Source organism: Anopheles funestus, chromosome 2RL (assembly GCF_943734845.2).
Source record: "Anopheles funestus chromosome 2RL, idAnoFuneDA-416_04, whole genome shotgun sequence".
Taxonomy (NCBI): domain Eukaryota; kingdom Metazoa; phylum Arthropoda; class Insecta; order Diptera; family Culicidae; genus Anopheles; species Anopheles funestus.
Window position 1 is genome coordinate 18,032,607 of NC_064598.1, and position 27,712 is coordinate 18,060,318.

A 27,712-nucleotide genomic window follows, 5' to 3' on the forward strand; every position below is an offset into this window, starting at 1 on the left:
AAACTAGAATCAGTTGGAATATGTTAATTCTAAAGAAACGTGTTTCTACAAAATGCAAAAGAGTGTTCTTTCCGTTCACTTCCGTAATGGATCTCGCACGATTTAACAATAAACCTTGTCTGTAACAATTTGTTATAAAACGATTAAGCTTAACTTGGACAAAATGAACACCCAAATGATCCATTCGATATCGACCACTCGACTCGCTCAATTGCTCCATCTGTTTCGCCCGGTAAAACATCTCGAGGGCCAAAATGCTCTGGTTCGGGAAATTCACCCTCCGAGTAAAGTGTGCGTATCGAGGATCGTGAGAAGAGTGATGGAAATTTGATAGCGTACTGGCTAGGCGCCGGTTCTTGGCATGTGAAAAGTAAGAGTGATGGTGATATGCGTAACATGAGAAGTAAACAATCAGAACGGTTAAACATTCCATTGCTAGACGAATTTCAATGTCATACAATTTAAAAAAGTTCGATTTATAAAAGTAACAAGTGATTTATAAATATGATTTAATCATAATTATATAAGCATTTGAACTACACCAACAACAACAAAATGAAATAAAACATAAAACAATAAATAGATCCGAGTGGAAACTTGAATTCATCCAACGCACAACATTGTTTTCGCGGACCGCAACAAAGAATACAAAAAAAAATCCGTAAACACTGCAGGGCAAAGAAGATCACGCACACAGAAAGCCAGACACAGACAGTGGAAATAACAACGTTGCTAGGCAACGGTACCATGCTACCACAAAACTGCGTAAGCAATGGAGAAGGTTACCATAGGCACACAGTTGGTAGTGAAGAAAAAAAAAACACACAGGTGCCGAGCGATCGCAACCATCAACCAGGCGCCATTCGCCGAACAACTGCTGGCTGCATCGGATCAGTCCACGCAGAGCCCACGGAGAAGAGAGCTCGTAGCAAAAAAAGGCTTACAGCTGCGTAACAGTGTGTGCGTGCGTATATATCTTTGCCGCGGGTGTTAGAGTAGAATGTGAGGTTTGCCGGGAACGATTCGATCATCCTTCCCTGTGTCCAGTGTTCAGTGCTCCCGGCCCTTTTGATAGCAGTGCGTTAGTGCGTGTGTAAGATAGATTGGTGTAATTAAAGTACAAGCTATACCTACATGTGTGTAATTGGAAATGTCGTAATATTTTAGAAATTATTATGTTAAAGGAAAGGAAACAACATTTTGGATTCGAATTTACACAGTGACAGTGCGTATAGAAGAGTAAATTTGGAATTGTGATCTATAAAATATGTATGTATGTGAGGGTACTAAGGAAGGTACTTCATAGTGATTTAGCTGAGTGTACAAAAAAGTGACATCCAATGAAACAGTAAATCAAGATTATTCTACCAGATGATAGTACTTTTATCAGTCGGGAACGTTCAGTTTGCGTTTGATTCCCCTAAACGTGCCGCAATAGCGCTTCCTCTACCACCACTATGAATTCGGAAGTTTTGCGTATATCATTTGCGTTGAATGTATCGCATCTGCTTAATTATCACCATCACCAACATCATCTTCATCCTCACTGTCTCGTAATCGTCTCATTATACGTTTCTCCCCTATACCCTCCCCTTATACAAAACGGACGATGATCGGCAGCCATTACTCAATTCGATCGCGTTCGGCATTCGATCTTGCACGGTTTTGCAAAGAGTTGGCCGATTTGCAAAACCATTTATTTTGAAGTTTTTTCACAAACATCCCACGGCGATCGATTACGCCGGGCGGTTTTGCTCGATTTAAAATATTTTATTGCCATTAGTGAGATTTTGCACACATTTTTCGTTCGCCTCTAAATTCCGCTTGTTTCCTCCCGCCAACCGCCGGGGATGGTTGGATGCTTAAACACACAGAGAAAAAATGGTATTTGGATCGTTTCCTCTTTAGCAGAAATTAACCTCCGTTCCGTGGGGGTTTGTTTGTGTGCGGCGCGTGGTACGCGTGTGTTGCGATCGATCGATGGGAGAAAAGATGCTGGAGAAGCAACCGTGCCAAGAAATGGCCGAACCAGGAAGTGGACATTGTTTGGTGTGGTGTGCTGCATTGTGATTTGGTCTGCGTAAACACGCGCACACCAATTATAATTCACTTTTTAAAGCATCCGATCCCCGTCGGAATCATTTTAGGGCCGAAACCGAAAGCTTGTTCCGGCTCGGTTTTCCGTAACATAGCACCACATTCGGCAACACACGCTCACTTTTTTGTTTAAGAGAACGCACACATAAGCATGTAGAAATAGTCCAAAAAAAACATGGAAATGCTCTACAATTATCCAATATTAATATGGCTAACCGGGGGGGATGAGCAATGATGTCGATCATCGTTCAACGTGCGGAAAAATGCCGATTACATGTCATTTGGATTGTTTTTTTTTTCTTTGTTTGCTCTTGTGTTTGTTAGCTTTTGTTTTGTAACTGTTATGCGGTTTCTTAGATCTTTTACTGGTCGACTTAATACACAACCGATTATACTATCAGAACTGATCTGAATGTGAACAAAAAAAGATAAATTTGCAAAACATTAACCAACAAATAAGAAAGAAGTAATCAATAAAACTAAGTAGAAAAAAACGTAAAATAAAGAATGAAACGAGATGGTGAGCATGAAAAAATACAAAGATGTTGAAAGAGCAAAAATTACAATCATCTGGATAGATAAAATAGTTTACAGATACTTCAAATTCGTTAACATTATACATAGAATTACTTATTTGTTAAATTCACTTTTCAATTTTGAAATTTTGATAAAAGATCTTATCATTTTGGTCGCTTATTTTTTCATTCAAACAATAATTTTCCTTATTTTAACAACATCACGTTATTTACATTATTAGAAAGTGAAACAAAGTCTAGATAATTTCGAAACATTTAAAAAACCCCGATTACATTTTCCACTGGACAAATCGTTGAAAATTCCGGTGAAAACTAATTTGGAAATAATTTTTAAGTGCGTGCATCATTTTCACTTTCCCAAAACAAAAAAACCACATCCAGCTGCTGAACATTCGACAAAACAGCAGCAAAGAACGTCCCAAAACGGATCGAATCTATGCAGTGACCTACATCTTAGCGGCCCTGCGGCTAATTTTGAAGTGTTTTTGCTGTTGTTGTTGAAAAATCCGTGATTACACACGCCACGCGCCGGAAACGGAACAGCGCGGAACACGTGTAGCAGCAGCAGCAGTTGTTGTGTGACACGTGGTTGAGTGGTTGAAGCATCGACCCATCGACAATTCGGAATTCGGCGAAACGGGGCGGCCCAGGATGGGACTGCTTGAATGGATCAAAAAGTAAGTGCCGTCAAACAAAAACGCAAAACCGAACACATTTTTGTAAGGTAAAAGGGGGGTTTTTATTTTTAAGGTCACTATCTACCTTGGGGCGCAGGTTTTTTAAACGTTTCTAGTAGTGGGTTAGTAATTTGGACATTTTTTCAAGTGTCTTCCTAAAACAACACGAAAAGAATGTTGCCGGCCATCTTCTTAAAACAATTTTCTTTCCACCTTTCGCTGGTACGTGTATAAGGAGGCGCCTTTTTTCAGTCAAACATTTAACTTATGTTACGGTCCGATGGGTTCTGTGTATTCTACCGTGTCTGTTGCATGTTTTTATTTTGTTTAATGTCGTGTTTTTTTCTCATTGTGGTTTCAACTTCCTTTTAGTGCGAATTGGCCGAGGTGAACGAAGAAAATCAATGTCACAATTTGCTCTCAACTCCGTTCAGCTGCATTTTACGCACATTAGTTAAGATTCGGTAAAACAGATTAAATGTGTTTGTAACGTTTTTTTATATTAGATTATTATTGGATCGTTTCACGCTGTTTTGCGCTATCTAAAGAAGCATCCTTTTACATCATTCATTTATCTAAAAATCCTTGGAAAACGAAGTTCATCCGGTGATTTAGATAATGCAATTATTTATCTTGACAGGTGAACAGATTTATTGCAAAGACGATACACATTCCACCTCAACACAGGCCCGTGTGAATTATGACATACGCTTTGTAAACCAAATACGGTACAATTACTGTTCAATGTCGTTTGGTGCCAATTTGTCTATCAAGTACACTGGACAACACGTCCAAGCTTTTGTGTCCCAACGCAAACAGTTATCTTCTTCTCAGTCCGACGGCTATCGAGAGCAGTCAGGCACATTTTCCACCCGGAAAACATCCGCCACATACCAAGCAAGTCGAAACGGTAGTCCATTTTTCCGAACGGTGTATGATTTATGAGCATCCGAGCACGCCAGATAACCATACGGCGCGCAGTTGGTTTGGCCCCGGGTACTTCTTGGCTGCCGACTTGCGAAGAATGGTACGAATTAGAGCGCAAGCGGCGCACATCGACGGAAATTTTCCCCGTGCGGTTTGTCTGATATGCAGCCCGTGCTGCTGCATGTGTGCAAATGGCAAGTATTGGCCAGCGTTTTTCGTTTGGTCAACTGATCGTTTCCAGCTCGGTGAATTGGTGGCACCATTGGGTGTTGAACAGTGACGATTTATTTGCGCAACTAACGGTACGGAACACAATCGCCTTCCGATCATGCAAAGGAAGAAAAAACCAAACATATTTATTTAAAATTCCTCCCTTGTTACTATTTATTTTAATCTGTTACGCTAGAGTAACTCTCACAACTCGGGAAGAACATATGCAAACAACTTGTTTAACCTCTTCGGAATTGTAATTGTCCATCTTGTGTTTAACTTTTGAGAATTCTTTTTTTAAATTTTACAATTCATTGATACTATTGTTGGCCAATGTACCAATTTATGCTAGTTATGTGATTTTTTTTCAGTGTAAAGAATATCCTAAAGAGCAGTTCGTTAATTTGTTTTTCAAAATCTTCAATTTATTATTTTATTAAAAAATCCTTACACAAAAAAGCCTTCAAACTCGCGGCGTCAAACATTTTCTGCTTTCCAGATCGTAGCTTATTTTTGACATCATGATCACTTCTTTTAAACCATTTCAATATCCCATGATACGTATCACCAATGAAATGAATTGACCCTTGTTTGGCTCGGGATTTAGAAAGATTTGCTAACGCAAAAAAAGCGTAATATACTCTCTTTTAATATTTTCGATTTTTTTTGTTTAACTTTGGAAACTTTCTTGTAAACCCAACAACGTCTTGATGATATTTGTTGCAATAGAAAAACCCCGTTCCGAACGGCTGACTAACGTTGTTTATTTTTTGCAACAACGTTCTAGTAAATTTTAACTAATCACATAAACATTTTCCAAAACAAATACAAAGGCTTTGGTCTCCATTTTTTTTTTTACTCAAACGGTACCCATTCGCTTGTCTGCGCTCTACAATCTTTTCGTTATGCTTTAATTAACGATCGCATGGCATAGCATGAATGTCGGGAGGAACAAAAGGGATTATGATTAATGAACACTCCCAGATCATCAGATCTGTCAGATCATCCAGTAAAGTGTTCTCGTACGGGATTTATCTCTACCCCGAGTGGAAAATAATTCTGCCCCAAAATGCTGTCGATCAGGTTAAAAATGATCACGTTCAGCAGATCAGCGACCCAGCTCGCGTACTTTTCCCCCAGAACTGTTCCTTCCGAACCATTCGCCGCACCAGAACGGAGTTTATTGATTTAATATTTCATCCGTAACATCTGCCCAAACTCCAGGTACAGTTGCTTTTCAATTAATACCTTTCACCGTGGCGGTTTCCCTCCCTCTTCCTTCCCTCTTGGGGGGCGGCAGTTCGATCCATTCTCTCCGTTCGCGCGATCGATTTTCTTTTACCGAATCCGTTATGCTGCCGTTTGGGTGTTCAGAGAGTGTTCTATTCGCTATTACTTTGTGCTGTTCTCGCACAAAGTTGCACTAATTTTCTTCAGTGCCACGTTTTACATTGCTGTGGATGGTGGATTCCATAATGGGGAGAAATCTCCCTTCCATCCAACAAAAGGAGGATTTCCGATTTCCGGCCCAGAACAACCGGAATCACACAAAATCTGTTACGATTTTCACACTGGTGCTGTTTTAGGGTGTTTTTTGGTGTTTTGTTCTCGCACCCAGATGGTAAAACAATTTTAGCTTTTTGTGGGGCTGTTAAACAGGTACAGAATGTAAAATAAAAGAACGAACATAAGAACATAATTTCCCAGCCACACCTCGGCGAAGGTTGTTTTTGCGCCATTTTTTTACCAACCTTCTACGCCTGGGATTGGAATTTCAATTGTTGGTGGATTCGATTCCAGTTCGCTTTTTCCGTACGTGCCACGGGTACACCCAAAACCCTCCAAATGTGGGCAATTGTCCGAAGTTTTTTTTTGTTGACAATTATGTTTTTAAACCGTGTTCCCTCCCGTTGGGCATATTATACACACGTTGTTTACACTTTTGAAAATCACGCAATGTGTACGGGAGAAACAGTCCCTCGCGGCGGCTCGTGAGAACTAAAAGCTCTCGAGCATTATTCATGCGTACGGGGGTGCCGGATCAATTTCCGGCGCTTATGTTGTCATCCGATCCGAATTGACCTTCACTGTGCGGTGGCCAATAACTCATGCCCGTTGTTCGATGGCTGGTAAAGCGGAGTAGATAGAATGGTCAAAATTGGAAATCTATCCTGTGAATAATAGATGCTATTGAATTGCGTTGCTCATTTTTCCGACAGTTATGTTTCACTTGTGTGTTTTTGTATTACCCGATAAATGTCACCTGGAGATGGGTGGTTAGTGTTTCATTGGATCGGATCTCGGTTTACACACGATAAATCATAGAATTGTGATGAAGTGTTGAAGGAAATCGTCAAACACATTCTTAAAAGACCTTTCCAAAGCAAGATTGTACGAATTAGCTGATTTCATATCAACAATTTATAGATTGTTTTTTCTCATTCAAAAAGCTAATATTTTTGAATGGCAACAAAATCATATTCACTCATCATCATCAGTATTTAGTTGTATGGACAATAAATTATTTTTTCTTTAAAAATGCTTAACACTAAAACTATTAAGCGTTTTTCGTTCGTGGTAAGGTTTGAAAAGTTGTTTAATAGAATTATTTCTATAGAATTTATATGTAAAATTCATGTTCAATTTCCTTAAAATTATTTAACTTCAAAAAATAATGTGATGAAAATAGAGCTTTTCAGTCAAAATGACAAATCCGGAAGTTCTAGTGTTAATCATTTTTTTGTTCTCTTTGTTTGTGTTAATAAAACATTATTTTTTATATCTTTTACTGATGATAAGATAAGAAATTAAGAATTAAATTAGATCTTTTCTTTTTCTTATTGTTTGGGTGTATCGGTGAGTTTTTGAATATAATTTATTTTTTTTGCTAAATGAATTGTTTGTTGTGTTTAATCTCAAAATTATAAAAATCTTGTTTCTAAGCAATGCTATAATACTAACCATAAAAGTTTGTATTATGACATGTAATACTTATTTCAATAGAGTTTTAATCCTTTTAGCGTTCTGCGATGTTAATTATCGCTCTGTGTAATGGAAACATATTTCACAAATAAATATATTGTCGCGTGCACCTACTGCTGCATCGCTTCATTAGGGTTCGTCACCTGTACTTTTACTGCTGGTACGCTTCTGTCACACCTGTGCAGGACTTGAGGTTTAATTTATACCATCGCACCATTCGCGACGTCTGGGTTCGGTACGGAAGCCGTGTGCGACGATGCGTAACAAATGTACCATGGAACTATGCGTAGAATTAGTCCAATTGGTCGTTCGGAGGTCGGCAGCAGAATTTGCTTGCAGCGGCAATGGGTTGGCCGTCCGCCGCTAGGAACGGTATCTGCGCCCAGGGCATTAGTCACAAATGTATGCATTTTATGGCTGGATGGTTAGAATATTTGTTGTGTGATTTTGGGCCCATCCCCACCCATAGAATGATGACAGCAGTCGACGGCCTGTCGCTATCGAGTCCACCGGTTCGTGCACACACTCAACCCGTCCATATGCCGGTGCTAGTGAGTGGAACGATGGACACCACAATGAGCTGATATCGGACCATCTGGTACCTGTTTCCGTGGCGTAACAAGCCCTTAGCCTTGCCATCCGCACCCGCTCACGATAAACTTTTAGAACTTTTCATTCGCTTGCCCCGTTACGTGCAGGGAAGTGTAACGAGTCCAGGGAAATGACCTGCCCAGTTTTCATTTCCAACCCCCAAAATGCTACCATTGGCTGTGGGCAAATTTTTCAGCGTAAATATTACACCCGCACCGTTTACGGTGTGTGTCGAGTTCGTGGGTAAAATCTGCAACAATTGTCTGCAGAAGGTTGTTAGCGATTTTTTTTTGCATTGTGATGGTGTTCGTGCTTTGATTGTCGCCCAATGCAAGTGTGTTGTTGAATGGTTTTTGTTTGCTGCATGTGTACCATGAGTGTACTTAGGGAGCGATGGAGCTATATCAACATTGATCGAGCTATCCAGAGACCTTATTAAGCACCTTAAGCGAGATTTTGTTGCAAATAGAACTATTGTGATGGTGTAATGCGACAGTTAATTTGTCCCTGGAGTTCAATGCAATTTAGAGCAGTAAATTGTGTACAACTTTACTATTTTTGTTGATAGATTAAATTCTTTTCAACACCCATTTTTCATTAATTTTATATGTTTTTCACCTTTATGCTTCTTCTTCTTATGTGGCACTATAAACCTCAAGAGAGGTGGCTTTGTCCTAGTCGCTACGGTTGATACTGTCTCCTGCCGTGTAGAGACTGGGGCCGGTATCACATACCCCACCAGAAGCCAACCCAACAAACACTTTAATAATCGTCAAAAATACTTTAACTGTATTTGATAAATATCTTTAAAATTTTCAGTACCTTCAGTAACCATTGAAACATGAGCTTCGTCCAGCATTGAAAAGGTGTTAGATTGAACGGTATCCAGTACGCAATTCTTCTCGTTGTCCTATTATTTATGCGCATGTCCATCACGAGCATGTCCATCCATATGAAGATAGAAAAAAGTACTTAAGGACACAGATAGAAAAAGGAAAGTACGAGAGATATACAACCGTTTAAGTAACGTCTATCAAATAAAAGTTCTTCAATTCGACAACTCGTCTCAGATCCAATAAATTTCATTGAGGCACTTTAAGTTACTGCATTCTTAGACGTCATGTCACAAAAATGAAGTCTGTTTAGACAGAATCTTAAATACTAAAAAAGAATCAAAATGGATGCAGAAAGTTTAAGTAATTATTCAAGCAAAATATTTTTTTATGATCAAAGCCTAAAGGCAGTGTTTAATGGTGAAACGCCACAGGTAAACTTTCAGTCTGAGAAATAATCAATTAGCAAACGGTAAAATAATTATTCGCACCCGCAGCAAAAGGAACTGCACTCATGCAGTTTGCATCTGCTCTTTATGTCAAGATATGTGATGAATTTGGTTACCTTCTACTACCTTACACAACACAAACATACGTTTGGTGGTTTTGAGGTTTGTTGCATCCGATTACCAATCATCACATTGTAACGTCTACAGTGGATGGATGGCGACAATGGTCAAAACACTCATTTTCCATTAACCCCACCCGTGGGGGGGTGTTGGGGCTTCATGGACGACGCTGTACGATCTAAGCGATCCAAGCATGTGGCAAAATTTGGTGAACCATACTTCCTTTCCGAATGGTGCAAGATTCCACCTACATCGTGCCCATTCCCTTGTTCGCCATACACACACACTGTTCGAGAGGCCGTCTTTGTTTCGGCCTGTGGCTGTGTTCATTTTCCCTGTTTCAAGACACCCAAAAAGGTGAAACGCCACCCAGTCAGCCCACAATTTACAGCCCCAAGCAAGGCTTCCGGTAAAGCGTCTTGCAAGGTGGAGCTGCGGTTCGCTGACGCATCCGGAGCTTTCTTCCGCTCTAGCGCTTTTGGTTTATACGGCAACATCCAACCGAGCTAACGATTGCCACAATTCCGCTTTAGAATGGCAACGAACGGTCGTACGCAAGGTGGCTCATGTTCTGTGACTGACATCAATTAGAACCATCGTTTACAGTGTGATTTGCGCTTCTTATAAGAAAAAAAAAAAACACTGCGACGCAATAAGCCGCCTCCGGGCACAGAACTCTTTGCCCAACGCCGCATAAGGTCACACGAAGAAATAGAAGGAATTTTCACCGGAACGACCACAAAAGTAAATCAGTGTTGGGAGAGTGAACACAACACTGGCTGGCGGTAAGGGACGAGATATGGCTTTTTCGAGCATTATGGATACGGTTGTGTTGCGCTTTTTTTCTAAGATCACATCATGTTTCACCGAAAAGACACAAGCGCACTGAACCGAAATGGTTAAAAAGCCACACAGCACAAAAAAAGTGTTGCCTTTGCAAGCGCAACGGAAGTAAACGATGCGAAATTACAAAGCGTTGAAATTTTATTCGTGCGGTTCATTTTTGTGACTCTATTGCGTTGAAGATGGATGGCTGCGAGTGGCAGAAATTTATAGCTTTTTTTAATTTTACATTGGCACGGAATATTAATATGTATATTATTGAAATGATTTAGTATCAGCAAATATATAATTATTAGGTTTTGGTTTCCACTTTATTGTATATTCACAGTATTTTTTAAAAATGTTTTTCACACATTTTTAGATTTTTTTTTGCAGAAAATTATTTACAAATTTCTGACGTCCATTTTGTCTTTTTGTGGGACATTTAATTAAGTATTTGCTAAAGCCATAATGAAGCTAAGAATACAATGAATAGCCGTTGTTTTAAAATAAATAAAAAACGTATTATTTATGGAGATTATTTTGCTTGTTTCCTTAAGTTGGCAATAATGTATTCTAAAAATAAAATTAAAATATCTTATTAGTTAATTAATATGTCAAACATCATTTCATCCTATTTGATAGTTATTCCTTACATCTCTTAATCGCTGAAGCAGTAATCGTTGAAAACTTCACAACCAAGCGAAGTCTACGATCAATTGTGTGCCTGATATTCAATTTCCATCAGCCACGGCCGGGGCCTAAGCTGGCCCAGGCTTGGTTTATGCAATTAAGTGAGCAGTATTTTTTGTTTTGCTTTGCCTAATAAAGCCATTTTCCGATCAAATTACCTTCATGCAAACAAAACGAGCTGTGAAGGCACAGACGATCATCACCATTGAGTGCCATCGTTTTCAACATCCATCCCCCAACGCTCGCCCATTACAAGCACCATCGTGATGGTGCAATCGGATTGTTTATGGCAAACAGAGCAATATATCGCTTTTGCAGAGAACCGTCGTGTGTGTGTGTGTGTTCTACACAGGCAAACCACCCCCAACCCCCCTTCACAGTCACAGTCTTTCCTGGCTGCACATTGCCGCATTGTTTTATTTTGTTTCACTTGCAGCTGGTGCAATTTCATTTCACATTTCACGATGACAGGGGCGCACATGGCACCATAGTAAATACCGAGAAGTGCAGGAAAAACAATCGCACGAGGCCAACCAAATCGGGTTGAAAATTCAACAATCAACGCGAAACGTAATTTACCCCAAAAGCGATCGCGGGTCAGATCGTGTGGAAAAGTGTGAAAATTATACCTCCGTCTGTCTTCTACCACCCTTCCATCTGTCGCGATCGCGGTTTGAAAGCGAATCCCGTACCTTTTTCCAGCTGGACGCAGCTCGTTGAGCATGGTTTTGCATTTTATTTTTAGTTAATCTAAAAACCACGTAACCTTTACCGGTCAGCGAACAGGAACGGGGTCCGGCTTTTTTTTTTTTTTGGACAGCGAAAGTTCAAATGGTAAATTGAACAAATGGAATCGATCACCGCAAGCGTGAGCTTTCATCTTCAAGCGCAGTCGACGTGATCGAAACGATAGCAATAAATGATGAGCGCTACAGCTAAACGGGAAGGGAGCTGAAGTGTGTCCACGCGAAGAGAGCGTCTATCAAGGACAGGTTGAGCGCTTTGCTGAATTGGACGGTGGATGGACGGTGATGGTTTTTGACAAATCATATGACACCATAAATCATTGTGCTACAGGAGGATGAGCTATAATTTTACCAAAGCCGCTTTATTGAGCGAAGTTTTTGACACGATCTGAAACCCACCATTTCCGGATCACGATGCACGAAACTTTGCTTAACACGTAATCTCTACTGCATATTCTAGCTAAGTTTAGCATGATTTAACCTTTAAGTGTGATGCTTTGTGCGAGTGAAAGTGATGGACTTTATAGAACGGAACATTTTGCTCTTTTTTTACCAATGAATTATGAAGAAAATGGTTATTTAAGAGATATATTCTGTTGTTGATTATTACATGTATAATACGCAACGAAAGTTACTTTTTTTGCTTAATTTCACAACTTTTAACCCAGCATGTTAGCGTTAAAATCGCTTAAAAAGGTTGAAAAAATCAAAAGACTGCAACAAGCGACGAACCCGGAAAACTTTCTCAAACCGTCAATGAACCGGGATTTTTGTTGTTGTTACCATGATGTCATACCGTACCAGTAGCAGAACTTTGTCATCGCGTTTGCTCCCTTTAATGGGCAATAAAAATTTGCGACTAAAGCAACAGAAAAAAGCTCAACTACCCAGCAAAAACGCATTTTTAATGTCACCTTCGTTAGCTACTTCCGGTGCGGTAGCGAAACGTTCACCATCGTTCCGGAGCGATGGGCTTCATACGAGTGAAAATTACCTTCCCAACACTTACCCGCCGGTGTATAGCCATGTGTTGTGGTTCACTTACGGGTTTGGTTAATGCTCACGGGAAAAACTAGTAGCAAAATTGTTGTTTTTTTTTACCAGCAAAAGCTGTTGTCGCGCCGTGGGTCTCTTGTGGCTTCGTTTGTGCAGCGTTCAACATGCTTTTAATTAATCAAGATGCCAACGAGCCGGTCAAAGTGAATTAACCGTTTTGTACGAGTCTTGGGAAGTCTGTCGAAAGATTTGCGGAAAAATAACGGATGCTTGGACCCTTCATCCAACCGTCACCGAAAGGACGATCGGTTGCTCCGAGCTCTACAGTACGAACGATCGGCATCAGTTAGTGTCGGTGCGAAAGGAAAACAAAGTACGATGCGAAAGCAAAAACATGTCGTGGGATTGGGCGCGTATCTGGTACGCATCTAATGGTGACCCTTTGCTACCTAAATGCGGTCAGATGTCAGACGGGTTAACCTTCCCATTTAGCCGGGAACCTACCGGAAAAATCTCTCTCTTAGAGGCTGAGAAACAATACCAAATACAATTACATCTAATCAGATTTTTATTTTACGAGTTCCGAAAACGATTGTTAAACGCTTTGCAATGACGGTCTTTACTAAAGATTTCCCTACAGCAGCAGACACAATTTTTCTTAGGAAAAGGGGCCAGAACGAGGGTTTACGAAATGGGAACACACAAAGCTTTTTCTTCGCGGAAGCGTTCGATTGTGGGTTGGAGAGAAAAAACCCCGCAACAGTAAAGAATGGAAAATAAGACTTCGTGAAAGGAATTTCAGGGGAGCTACGAATGGAGGCTGGCTGTTAGCATCCTTCGAAGGAAGGGGGGGGGGGGGGGGGGGTTGAATGCACAACAAGAGAAAACTATTTTACCTACCCATGGAAAACACACGCACACCCACACACACACAGATGCTGCACATTTTTGTGCATATTTGTCCACATATTTCAAGCATCGCCATTGTTTTCGCATCGATAGAAATTATTGTTTCCCGAGTTAGTGGTTGTTACTCTGTTTTTCTGTTTTTTTTTTTGTTGTTAATTTCCCGTTGCGTCTATGCGTAGTTGCGCTTCTGCTTTTTTTACCGATCTCGACACGGTTCAGGGGGTGCTACCGTTTAGTCGCATTTTCAACTGTCTCGTGTGAACTCAATCCCACCGGAAATATGTTTAATGTACGATTTTCCCTTTTTTTTCGAGAGCAATTCACTTTACTGCGGACGACGCACACGGAGCAAGAAGAATCTGTTCGGTTCCTATTTTTTTTTTTTTGACGTTTCACTTTTTTTTTGCTATTTGTTCACCCCCATTTCAACGGTTTGCCTTTCTTCCCGCCCTCGCTCGCTATGCTGCAAAGGTGATCTGAGTTTTACGATCGAAATATGAACGCTTCATGTACCACCCGACAATATGGGCTAGGATTGCTAAAATACAGTCAAAAGCTGCCGCGAGAGTTGTTCCATTACACGCACTACATGTTACCGAGTGAACCCTTCCTGTGTTGGGGATGTGTGTGTGTGTGTGGGAAAGTAACAGCCGACTAAATCATTTTCCATAAGTCACTAGTGCGGCATGTGTGTGTGTGTGCTTACCCCATGTGAGCGGAAGGTGAAGACATATCGGAGGAAATCTTTAAACTTTTCCTTGTTCCGAAACCGGGTTGCATAGCTTTTCATCCGATTTTGTGATGCATTTTAAAATGCAAGCGAAAGCGAATGGAACAGAAAATTTTTCGTAAAGAAAAGTTATGCAAAAAACAGGATTTCCTTTTCCTGTACTACACAAGTAATTAATCCTTTCGTTAATGTTTCTGTACATGATGTTTTATATGAGGTTTTTAATTAGTTCGATAGTGATTATTCTTAGAAAATATTTTATAAAACAATTGATTGTCTATTTTTTATAAATCAAGACAACTGAAACCTTAATTTTGTGTGGAGGCTTACTGAAAACTGAACCAATCTTGACCTGCCATTTTTGAGTTTCCTTGACTTTATTGACCCGTGGCGGGATAGGCAGTGGAACGACCCGGTGGTGTATGTGATAAGGGCGCTGTTCTTTTCACAACGGACGACCGTGTATCAAATCTCATCTGGGCCGTCCTTCCAGCTAATGACTCTTCTATTGTATCTTGAATATTTGTCCTGGATTTGATACATCACAAATTCCCTAACCGAGACATAACATAGAGCAATGGAAATATTATGTGGATAATATGTAATTTATAAAATATATAAGAAAACCAAGATAAACATGATTCAAATCAATATTGATTGTTTAATACTTAAGTTATACCACAAAATAAAATTGTAACATACAAGTTATTAACATTTTTCTTCATGAAATTTGTTTTGAGATTGTTAGTTTTAAGATAATAGAAGATGCATTAACGCACAATTCATCAAACAAAACTTCACAAAAAACAAATAAACTAAAAAGATGCAATCGGCTTCTACTTAACGCCACACACAACACACGTCCATTTCCATCACGTTGGTCAGTTACCGTGAGGCAAGAAAAAAAATACACATGCGTGCGATTTTTCCGCAATTGCGTGACAGTTTGCTCGCTTCCACCTGCATGTTACACGATGCGCTCCATTTGAGCCAAGAGTGGGGGGGATTCGATTTCGTGTTTTTTCCTATCGTTCAAATGGTTGCTTAATGAGTGTAAAATGTGATAATTTCCTACCCTGCTTGCCTGTGTTGCCTTTGTTTTCTTCTCATACAATTAACCGTCTTCTGAATGGTTATCAATTTGTGCGTAAGCTTCATGGTGCGGTTTACCAACGGCAAAAAAGTATGCATCAGAAAAAAATTGTTTTTCTTTTTCACACTTTCCGCCAATCATTTCCGTTCGAAATGATGCTTTCATCTGCTCAGAAAAATAATGTATCAATCGCGTTGTATGGTGCTCTTCATTCATTATCGGTATCGTTTATTATGAAAATCACTTTGCTAATCGTGTACTAATTTTATGGCTGGCGAGTGTGTCTCCACATGCGGACGGAATGATAATAATAATAATTAAAGTTGTTAATTTTCTATCGTTTCATTTCGCTTGCTCGACTTCGTACAACATAAATCATAAACGATCGAACAAACTGAAGCGGTGATGAATTTTACAGCTTCATTTGTGCAACGACGTTGTTGGGTGGAGCTCCGTGGATCTCCAATCATTGAGTGTGTACAGCAAATGAATTCACATTAATCAGTGTCGATTCATAAGTCAGTTCAAATGTACTTTTTATGACCGATGAAACGCTCGGTTTACCGAAAATTCATTTCACTCACATCGAAGCTTTCTCCAGTTTTTCCCCTTTTTTTTTGAGAGACTTTTCTTTATAACCATCTAAAGCGTTTTTTTGGGCGCAATTGATTACACCTGAACTGGTTTGACATTAATCGAAAAAGTGAAAATTCTACTTGACAGTACGTTTTCGAGGTCGCGAGCAACTCAAGCGGCTCAAGCATCCACAATTGCATCGATAAGTGACTTGACCGTGGCAAGTTCACGAATGCCAACCGTTGGCTTCAATGTAACAATTCCACACGTCTCCAAGGGCAGGCCGATTGTTGGCTTTTCCGTTCGTTTCGTCGTAAAATTTACTTTCGCTTCTAATCTTTTTTATGCATTTTAATAGAGAAAAAAGCGTGGTAGCACTACTTTTGTGCGATCAAGAGATTGAATTATTATTTTCACTACTTATCTTAGCAATGTCACTTTCAACAAGGTTTTCAAAAACTTATGGACATCTTTACGACATCGACAGTGTCTCTTCCGGAAGCGCACGATCACGCATACTAAGTAGACGATCGCGACACCTTGCGCCTACTTACAGCCACTGCATTACTCACTAAATTACTACTTCCCCCAAAAACCTGGCCGTGCCACGTTCCCAGCCGATGAAATGGAAAGTTAAATTAAATCATCTCATTTTTTCGGCCACCGACAAGTTGGTGTTAAAATTTGTGGGCTGTTTATCGTGGCACTCCACTTTTCTACGGAAAGGAAATAAAGATGTCCCCTTGACGGGTGACAATGAACGGTCTATCTTGATCAGCCGTCGTGACTGCAGATTTCCAACGTGTCCATCATTGTTGTATACGGGCGTGTCGAGATGTTAATCATCGTCGTACCATTGTTGTGGGTAACAATTTTGCCGCCTTTTAATGTGTCCTCTTCATCTTGGCTGCTTGACACGCCGGACAAACACGCACCCGCAATGTTTTTGGATGTTTGGGAAAAATGTGTAAGCCATATTTGTATTTTACCAGGTCAAGAAGTGCTTTCCGAAGACTAGTTAAACTTTGCCAGATTTAATTACAGCAATTAGAATGTTTAATGCGCTAAGTATGCGAAGAATGATGACTATCATAAAGCTATATTTAACATAATTTTGATTTTACACTCCTTGTATCTTAAAAAAAGATAAGGAAAATGTCGTTTTTCAATTGTTTTCTTTGTTATTTTTTTTCTTCTCTGTATCTGTATCACTCTCTTTTACTTGCATCTTATTTCTATAACTTGATGAAATTTCTTCTTACTTTGCTATTTTTTTATTAAAATATATGTTTCTGTTGCTTTACTTAATATTTCTGTCTATTATTTATAATTTATATTTTTTCACTCTTTCCAGTGAGAATATTATTTATATTGCATTCCTTTAGTATTGCATTATTTATTTCAATATTAATACACTTTTTGCTTATTTATATGATGATGCTTGTCGTTGTTTAAAGTCAGCAAAAGCCCTTTTTATTATCAAAAACATTTAAACTGTTTGCAAATGATTTACTCTGCAACGAATTTAGTCACTGAAGCTTAACACTCTGTGCCAGTTACAACACTACAATCACTCACCATTCATTCCAGTGCAGAAGAAAAACATTTTCATGTATGTTTTCCCTGATTGTTATCATCTCACTTTCCTGCCGTGACTTTTCCACTCTCACCTGCAACTTTGCCGGTGTTGCTCAACACACCGCGACAGGTGTAGTTAAGTTTTCCAACTTGTCCATTTAATGCAAACTTTACCATCCTCATTACGCGCGCAGGCTCTGACACTCGCGCGCTCAAACTCATTAACCAATCGGCGCGTACCAGTGCGTGTGCTTTTGCACTACGCCACCTTCGTACACGCGTCGTCTTGCAGTCAGCGCTTCATTCAATCCAACAAAAATGCAGCTTCCTGTCAAAATGAATTTACGGCCTCCCCCCAGGCCGAGAGGAGGGATGGAGCTCGTCAACTTCACAGTTCGCCGGACACAACACCATCCCGGTTTGCGCAAACTCTTACCGGTTGCTTTTCCTGCACTTCTTGTCGCGTTTGTGCTACTAGTGACCAGCACCGGATGGATGAGACGGATGGGATACGGTTTTAATCTGGTGCAGAAGGTGTACATTTTTGCGGAAAATTAAAAAAGAAAACCAGAAGAAGAAACAACACATTCGTTACTTCGTACTGCGAGAGAAAATGGAAACAATCGTTTTAAAAAGATAAATGTTTCGAAAGATTTTTCTGCATGATGCGACAGAAGAAAGTGATGACGGAGCTAGACGGAGTGGCGGGTGCGAGGAAAAAAAACCAACACCCTTTGCTGCCAATTTTCCCCCACCATCTGCGGATGAGGAAAAGGCGAAAAAAGTGAAAACCATGAAAATCGGGTGCAATTCATTAACGGAGCGAGGAGTGTAACACATCAATAAAAAAACAAACAAACAAACAAACAACAAATCCACACGGACGAAGAAGTATACACGGCACAGGGTCCAGCTAACACGTGTGTGTGTGGGTCAGTTTATAAATCCCCTTTTCCCCGTCGTGTCCGCACGATCGTTTGGTGATCTTGGCCGGAGCAAAAGATTGATGCAGTTCAATCTCTCTCGCACTCCCTCGTGATGCCGCCTTTATTTACCAATGAGGGCGTGAAAATTAATCACGTTTATACTGGCGATTTTCACGCTTGCGGTTTAGGGGAAGGTGTGTTCTGGGCGCGTGTGCCACCTGTGCAACTAGGTCTCTAGCTAGCTGCAATTTATTTTGCACGCGGATCACTTCAATCCGATTCGAGTTGGAGGCACCGCGGAAAAAGACTAATATTGCTGGGGATAGTTACCCTTAGAAAGGGGAGGGGGGTGGTCCGGCAACTTGGAAAGAGTGGAGGGAAGTTCCCTTTGTTTTTCAATTAAACACTGTTTTTTGTGCCGTTGTTACTGGGTTTCGAAGGTGTAATACCAGGCCAATGCAATGGCGTCTTAACTGTCCCGGTTTGGTAAACGGAAAGGTGGAAAATGGTTTTTGGCCAATGCAGCTGGAACGAATGGGAAAAAGGCTAATAAAAATTCGACACGAGCAAACGTTATTTCTAATATATAGCGAATTTAAAGGAAAATACTGAAAGATTGATTCCTTAAACTCTTTTTCCTTTTATATTTGTTCCTTTTATTTTTTTAAACTTTTATTTACAAATTTATTTTTTAAAAAGAAAAAAACAAATTTATTTTTCTGATATTGTACTGCTCAGTATAAAGTTGTTGACAAATAGTCTTATTTCCACTCAAATAAAAGTTAAGCTTGGAACAATAAATTCATCTCATTTGGTTCCCACTTGAAACTTTTCCTTTTCCCGAAGAAAGTATCTTTATTCTTTTTCCCAGTTTACACTTTCCGTTACGGAACAGTTTCATTTATTTGTTTAATCCTGGGCACAATTTATTCGGCACAATCCGGCACTAACGCGCAGATGAAAGCTCAACGAATTATGAAGATCATTTGTCGCTTGTCACAATATTTGAGGAAATTGAAGCATAAAAACTAGCGCACAAATTATGCCCAGATTCAAGGCGGCACCTTTGTGAAGTTATATTTGTTTTGCTGGCTAAAATTCCCTGAACTAATCGTTCGGCATCGTTGGTGAGAGGTTTTTTTTTGCTATCTTTCATCCATGCAAGATTTACGGTTGCCTTTTCGTGACCAGCATTCGTTTTGTTTTATATCAACTAAGCCTAAGCTGAAGGAAAGTGTGAAAATCGGTTCGTATCGGTTTTTCATCCAAACTGTCACTTTCTAACGTTTCCTTCGAGAAGCATTGTGGGTGCAACAAGCTGCAGTTATTTTTTTATATACAATAGAAACATTAGAGCAATTTTATTACTACAAATCTGTGTAGTAGACGACAGGGGGGCAAATTAAAAAATGTCAAGAAAACACTTCCATTGGACGTGAACACTCAGCCGTGGTGCGATTTTCATTCATCATTCAGTTTATATCATAAGTACGTCTTACCGTCCCGAGACTTCGCTTATGTTTGACCGAGAAGTGCTCGTTCCGGTCAGTGTTTTCCCAACAGACGCTGTTAAAGCAAGTATGCGAAAACATTTGCTGCGCCTTTTCTCACATCAAGCGTATAATTTAATAAACATTCACAAGACGAAAATTATCACAAAGGTACGAATGAATACTTAGTCTTAATGTATGTAATGAAATCTAAAGCAAAAACAAAAGCAGAAGTTTTGTGTTTCTTTACTAACCAGACCAGAGGTGAAACTGATGCATTGCTACCCTTTGTGTGAGATTCATTTTTGCACTAGTCCTCTCTGGGGCGTTAACAACGAAGTATCTGGGACATGTATGTTCCGGGAAACAAGTACAAAAAGGTGTCAAGTGAGAAAATAGCTACAACGATACTAAGACACGTGGGTAATATTTCAACGGCAGTAGTAGTTGGAGAGATTTACTTTAGTTACCTTAGTCCACCGTAGAGTCATAGTGTAGATAGTTCTTTGTTACAAAATAGACCACGGAGGTTTCATTGATGAAAATTATTTAATTGTTCGTAACCAAAGGTCCTCAATTAATGAAAAGGTAATAACTCATTAAAATGTTTCCCTTTCTTCATGTTTGCAGGGACAAGCGTCACCGACGGCGTGACAGTGCTCCTCCGAAGGTGGGTCAAGTGCAAGATTTAGCCTACCTGGAGGCGTTGGCTAAATTCAATGAATGGCGAACACAGCAACGCAACAGCGATATACAGGCAAACCCGAAAACACTTACCAGCCAAGTGAATGCAACACTTCCGCCACGGATATCACTGTTGGCTCACGGTACCATCAAGGAGGAACCGTCCGATGATGACGATAGTGACTGTGATGGTGACTTCAGCTCCGACATCGAATTGGCCCGGGACGAGCGGATGATACTGAACCGTAGCACCAGCCGATTTGAAGTACCGAAATCTCCACGATACACCCGGCACCATCGCTCCTCGACAGTGGCTCCAGTAGTTACACCTTCGCCACAGCTAACCGATGTGGCACCGAAGAAGCCGAAGCGCTCCGTAGAATTCTATCGCAACATCAATCGTATCCCTACCGACGCATCATCGAACGCGTCTCAGCACTCCAACAGTCAGTGGAACAACGGGTCCAAAGCGATCGAGAAAAATCATACCAATCCGTCCGATACGCGACTGTCACTGCCGGCTGTGCTTGGTTCGGAACCAAGGGAGCGGCTACCAAAGCGTTCTAAGGCAACCACTCCGAAACCGAACAACACGATCTACGAGAACGAAGTGGCCGAATTCGAAGCGCACCACATCAACGGTACGTTTGGGGATTCGTACGTGGTGCAGAGTCCCCCACGACTGTTCTACAAAGCGAACGCAAGCCCGTATACGGACGGTACGCCAAAGAAGCAAAGCAATCTTAAAAACCGTTCACGTGTGTTTAAAGACAAACCTGCACCGGCACCTCCCGTGGCAGGTCTGACAGCGACACCATCTGTACCTCTGTCCAACTGTCTACCGAAACAGCGTCAGCAAAGTGATTCGGATTCACCACTGACCGGGTCCTATCGGAAGTACGAGCTAAATTCATCCTCCGCCTACGACGAACACGTCATCTCTTCCCGTGCCTATCGCGGTTCGATGAAACCTAAAAGTGCCGAAAAGTCTACGCCAACCCCTGCCAAACAGCGTCACAAATCACTCTCCTACCAAACGATTGTTAACAAACATGGAGATCTGGTAGATTATGCACTACCGTTCAGCGATAACGCGGACACTACGGCTGAGACTAAGCCGGAACAAAATAACAGCAAGCAGCTTACGCCGGGTCAAGACACACTGGCCGAGATACGTAACTGTGAGCAGCTGATTAACGATAACTTTCAGTTTCTGCAAACGACTGCCTTTCACGATGAGTCTAGCAGCATTATTACCGAACCGATCAGTGTGCTGAAGGGCCGATCTAGACGTATTATTACCGATCTCGATCGGTCCAATGCGAGCACACTGAAGGAGGATGAAGACGAGCTGCTGCAACAGGAAATGGAGCGTGAGGATGAGCTGCTGCAAAGCCGACAGCAAGCGATCGATACACAGCTGGTTCAGTTGGCCCTGCAGGACGATCCGCAGGATATTCTGCTGGAGTTGGATTCGCTGCAGAAGTGGAGCAAAAGCATCCAGATGTCAGATGATTTTTTGCAGACCCGCTACACCGAGCGAAATTTGCTGGAATGTTTCCGGCGCAGTATCGGTAGCAATTTGCTGACTTGCTTCCCGAATGAGGTGCGGTACCGTGTGGGAAGTTTACGCAGTGCTTTTGCCTGCCCGCTAGAGTTTTCCTGCGGTTTGTTCCGCGGAGTGGCAGTGACATTGCGCAAGTACTCACTAAACACGGAACGGAGCCTTTACTTTGCAGAGGAAGCATGTCGGCGAGATTTTGAGGTACTGTCGCAGGTCCGTCATCCAACGATGGCAACACTGATGGCTGTATCGTACGATTCGGCCCTTAACCAGGCAACGCTACTGCTGGAACCTTTCGATTTTACGCTTTTTGATTATATTCACAAGATGGTAAGAAAAACCTTTGTACGGGAATGCTTGTAAGATAGATTTCTAATAGCCTTTGTTTTTCTTTTCATTTTGCAGAACAAAAGACTATCATTGATTCATGCTATCACTGTTGTCCAGCAAATCTCATCCGCCGTCTGCTATCTGCAAGAGTGCGGTTACATCCATTCCAACATATCCAGCGGATGCATCCTGATGCGACGTTACCCTTATTCCGTCAAGCTAACCTCGTTTGAACTGACTACGGATGCTTCCTCCGATGAAGTACGGCGTGAAATTGAGAATCGTTACGGCAGTACATCTTCGTCGCGTAACTCAATGACCTCCTCCCAGAACGACGAGTTAAAGAAGATCACTACCTACGCACGGCTGATCAAGAACGATGAACATTTTCTCCGTGACAAGTATCGCAAGCTGTCGTCGGAAATTTGTGAAAACCGATCCAAACCACACGGTGCGCAGCTTTCGTTCGGCGATGGTTCGGGCTATGATTGTCGGGCAAGCAAATTCTTACCCTACTGCAAGGAGTACCGGGAGAAGTTTTCACTGTTCTACTACGTAGCACCGGAGCTGCTCATTCCGAAGGCGAGCTTTGTCTATCCAAGCAAGAGCACCGATGTCTACTCCGTAGCTTTGTTACTCTGGGAAATTCTCAACGGTTACGTACCATTTGTTGTGTATAACAGAGCAGAGCTAGAGAAATTACACACCTCTGGCGATCTCCCTTTGCCAATGTTTGAAAAGGAACGCTGCGAACGCTTCCGGCAAATTTTCGAAGGTGGGCTTGGTGATCTTAATAGCAGAAAAATCACTATAGGAAACGTGGTTGATCTTCTCGACTGTTTGCTGCTAGAGTTGGGCATGGAGAAGAATGGCACCTACGATTGGTTGGCAGAAGATTACGAAGAGCGAGTTAACTCGTCTGAGGTGCGACTGAAAAATGAACTGAATGACGTTCGGAAGCAGAGTGCACACATTGAGAAAGCGGATAAGATCTACTTCCGCACCGAGGAAACGGAGGTAACCAAGGCACCAAAACAACTTCCAAAAAAACCGATCAGGAATATCAACAAAACGAAAGCACCCACTCAGCAGCAACCACCAAAGCACCACGGTCAACGATGGTCGGATATAAGTGGCAAGGAACGTGCACAGACTGTCGACAAAAAGTCCCCACTCAGCTCAACCTTTAGCCTTTCGAACTCTGCGATCTATCAAACAATCTTCGATTTTAACAATAAGTTCCTTTCGCCAAAATCTTCCTCGAAGCAAGTGTATGATCGAACAAGCACGGTTAAGAAGCATAAAAAACCACCACGTGCAAATAAAAAGGCAGCCAAGGAGCTGTTCGACGTGAAGGATCAGCTTAACAAGAGCTTCATCGAACAAAACGAACCAGATGGTGAGGAGATAAACAGTTGCAAACAGAACACAGAATTCATGGTTTCTAACGAACTGCAAAAAGCGAACTCTTCTACCAGTTCGTTAGCACACGCAATGTCCGATGAGCCGAAAATTAATCCAGAGCCCATTCGACCATCTTGTAGCGATTCCGAGGATAAAGGTACACCACTGCAACGCGATCATCCGTCGAAATCTTGCGACAGTTCGCCAGGTACAAGACGCCGTAGTATTACACCGAAGCTCAACAACTCATTCCGCTTCACGATTGGTGATTTTACCCTTCCCGACACGCCGATAGCACGCAAAAACAAAATACGAAAGCACGCCTGGCTATCTGATCAAAAGCTAAAGATTACTGATGAATCTCTACCCGTCACACCGGAGGATTGCCGTAGCAAATCCTTCTTCAACGCGGAACTGGCAGCTCGCAGTGGTTCTTTTCTTACCTCTACTAATCTAAACTGTTCCACATCACTGCAGGACATTAAACCGAAACGCATCAACATAAGCGTCAACATTACGCGCACTCCAGAGACGCTCACTTCAGTTACGGTGCAAAAGAACTGCACACCGAAGCTGATTGTTAACGGAGGCTCACCATTCGAGGATACGCTATGGAAAAAGGAGAAACTAATCTGCGAACGTAGCCAACTGTCGGTATCGGATGATACGAAAGAAACAACATCGGACACTTGCTGTTCCGAAGCACAGAAGCCAGACGTGAATGTTGGAGGATCTTTGGATGATTCTTTGAGTGTTGTAACCGCTCACCTTTCATCGGTCCGAGACGTAATAAAAAAGATTGAAACGACGTTTGAAAAAACTGGATTCGATTACAGTCCGATACGAAAGATGGAGGGTAGTGGAAAAAAACCGGCCAATGACGTATGCTCAAGAAAAAGCGCCGAAGAATCGTTGGTAGTAGAGGAGAACTTACTTGTTCCTACCAAGGTCCTTGAACTAGAAAAGACGCTCGAAGCGGAGGAAACATTCGCCGCGAAGGAAACCGATGACGGGGAAGTGAAGGAATCAATATCTCAAAAGGTTGATTTTCCATCAATGCCAATTCCTGCTCCTCCTCCAACACCTCCAGCGTCCACGGATTCGCCGATCTCAGCTGTATCTCATCTGAATATACTGCTGGCCAATTCACAATCGAAACCAAAGGAAATACCACCACCAGGACCCAGGATTCAGGTACAACAAGCAGCGGAAATGGACAGCATTCCCGTGCCGTCTAACGTCCCGGTAACATTCGCGCCAAACTCCCAACTATTCCTTCGCCGAAAGGCACTCAACGCCGGTGCAAACAATTTGGCCATCCACCATCAGCAAACCGTTTACAGAGAGAGTATCGTGTCAAGCACGGAGCGGTTGGCAACGTTTGCAGAACCGTCGGTTGCGTCAACGACCACCACCACAACTTCTGCCACTTCAACGGCCATACCACCAGGAAGTGCACGAAAGAAGAAGCTAACCACACGCGTTACGGTAAACATGCGCAAAATATCACGCCGTGCTTCAGACATTAGTCCAGCTTCTTCACGGCCAAACTCGGCCAATCTGGACGATGTAGATCTTCCGTCATCTGGCTGTATCACACCAACTGGCACCGGACAGGGATGTGGACTAGGCGCGGTTCGACACTCTTGTGGCAATGAGCTGTTGCGTGCCTTTTCTAAACTGAGACTGATCACACCGGAAGATCCGGCAACGAAATCGTCTAGCAACGATCCGAATGCAAGATCTGGAACACCAGTGTTCGTTGGTTCTGGTACGCATCAAATTGCCACCGGTGCAGCGAACCGATTCGAACGTTTTGTGTGTTGCAACTGTGGCAATTCGATGGTTCCGACCGAAGGGCTTAATGGTAGGCTATTGGAAGAGAATATTGTTTAACCAATATGTGAGTTTCTCATTTGTTTTGTTTTTTTATATCTTACAGTCCCTACCGGAAGCCGGATCGGTATGACAGCCGCCTTCGGTGAGATGAACTTCCCGCGAGAAAGCTTCGTATCCATGTTCGAGCCCCCGTTGACACCAACACCTGGCAGTGCTATGGCTAGCCGGTTTCATTCGATGACTCCATTCCAGGTAAGTCTTTGTGCACAGGGCTGAAATGGATGTTTGAAATTAAAAATCTGTTTGTTTATTACCAAATAGTAAACCGCATCTAATAATTAAGAAACTATAAATATATTAATTATTTCTGATCGAGAATTGCGCGATGAAACATGATCTTATTACGAGATCGAGAATTAAAACGCGTCCTATTAAGTAAATATTAAATCAGGCGTTTCGGCGGCTGTGCTCTCGCACTGATTTCGTTAACCCTTCCCAATTTCAATTCGTGCTAAAAAAAAGTCGATCAACATTCGGAATGAACGCAACTGGACATGATCGCGAATGCAGTCCACCGAATTCATTCATTGGAGGGGTGGGGTTCGGCCTTATGCTAGCTCAGTGCAACATAGCATGGTGAATGACTTTTCAACGACACACCTTGATAGATACGGTCAGTGGTGGTTCGATATGGGAAAGTAGGTCAATTGATTGTGTTTTAAACACGCGCAGAAGTGTTTAACTCACCAAGGGGGTGTAGCTCAGATGGTAGAGCGCTCGCTTAGCATGTGAGAGGTACCGGGATCGATACCCGGCATCTCCAACCTACTTCCAGGAATCTCCGGAATCTTTGGGGGGTAAATATTCTTTTTTATTTATCCAAAGAATACATTTCAATAAGAACAGAACCACGGTTTAAGTTTTAACTCATTCTATTTTAGTATCAGACATCTAATTCACATTTGACATTAATTTTAGAAATCAACCGAAGATCTTTACATCGACGATGACTTTTGCCAAGGATTAAACCATATGGGAGCGAACATGGAGCTGGTCGAACCACTCGACGAAGGACAGTTCCTCGATACGTACGGATACGACATTTACGCCACAGAGATCTACCATGCGGAAGAAGAGGAGGAGGAGATTGATGAAGGCGAGGATCATTTCACCTTTCCAAACCTGCACACAACACCTCTCGCAAGCACCGAATGTACCGACGACGAGGCAAAGTTTCTCGAAAAGTGTTCGAAACTCAATTCACAAACGTTAACAGCAGAATTCGCTACACTCGCATCTCCGATCGATTGTGAATTGTCGTGTCCATCAATTGCAGAAGTGGTGAGCAGTGAGGAAAACCACGTATCTACAACCGATGCAAACAGTGCAGTAAACGAGGGCCTTATTTAGAAATATTGTATATAAGTTTCAAGAAAAGGATAAACAAATTAAGACACTCGACTCTTTCATGGGTTTCGAACGATTCAATGCATGTTTTCGGAAATGTTCTTTAATCTACAAACATCAAGTATTATATTTACCACGATCCCGTGGAAGCGGGTTCAATAGCAATCTGTTTTATTATGGATCTTTTAGAAGTTACGAAGTTGCCCCTTTACATCGCACACATATTTAAATACATTATCGCTGCATATGAAGAATATTTATTTACGCATATCGGTAATAGTATCGGCAGAGTCTTCCAATGTATGGCCAGTAATCACTTCAAATCAACGTCTTGTTGAAGACTTTGCATCCAACATGTTAAGATAGTTGCAAACCATCCAATAGAAAAAAGGTCGACACCGCTTCTGAACACACGCACCTGTTTATGTGTATTTAAACGAAATAAATTATTTCATACGAAAACTAATAAGCGGCTTCGTTTCGCGGTATGCTATGCTAATGTT

The 27,712-nt window shown here is 41.6% G+C and overlaps 1 protein-coding gene and 1 non-coding gene across 18 annotated transcripts; both read left to right on the plus strand.

Moving 5' to 3' along the window:
- Nucleotides 1-74: 74 nt before the first annotated feature.
- On the plus strand, nucleotides 75-27,642 carry LOC125766462 (uncharacterized). Of its 17 annotated transcripts, none has more exons than XM_049432441.1 (6): nucleotides 75-1,295; nucleotides 2,855-3,310; nucleotides 20,612-22,559; nucleotides 22,635-25,830; nucleotides 25,906-26,054; nucleotides 26,781-27,642. In XM_049432441.1, exons 2-6 carry the CDS (start codon nucleotides 3,285-3,287, stop codon nucleotides 27,210-27,212), a joined length of 5,751 nt encoding a protein of 1,916 aa, XP_049288398.1. In that variant the 5' UTR covers nucleotides 75-1,295; nucleotides 2,855-3,284; the 3' UTR covers nucleotides 27,213-27,642. The 17 variants fall into 17 exon arrangements, with proteins under 17 accessions (XP_049288398.1, XP_049288399.1, XP_049288401.1 ...); XM_049432442.1 differs by having other exon boundaries at nucleotides 75-1,269; XM_049432444.1 differs by having other exon boundaries at nucleotides 75-1,269; nucleotides 2,969-3,310.
- Nucleotides 26,553-26,625, plus strand: Trnaa-agc (transfer RNA alanine (anticodon AGC)). The gene has a single exon. It is a non-coding gene; the product is annotated as a tRNA-Ala (tRNA).
- Nucleotides 27,643-27,712: the final 70 nt, after the last annotated feature.

Coding starts and splice junctions, on each gene's coding strand:
- LOC125766462 (XM_049432441.1), top strand. CDS start 3,285: ATGGGACTGCTTGAATGGATCAAAAA. Junction 22,560..22,634: donor TTGATTATATTCACAAGATG/GTAAGAAAAACC, acceptor TTCATTTTGCAG/AACAAAAGACTATCATTGAT. Junction 26,055..26,780: donor ATTCGATGACTCCATTCCAG/GTAAGTCTTTGT, acceptor CATTAATTTTAG/AAATCAACCGAAGATCTTTA.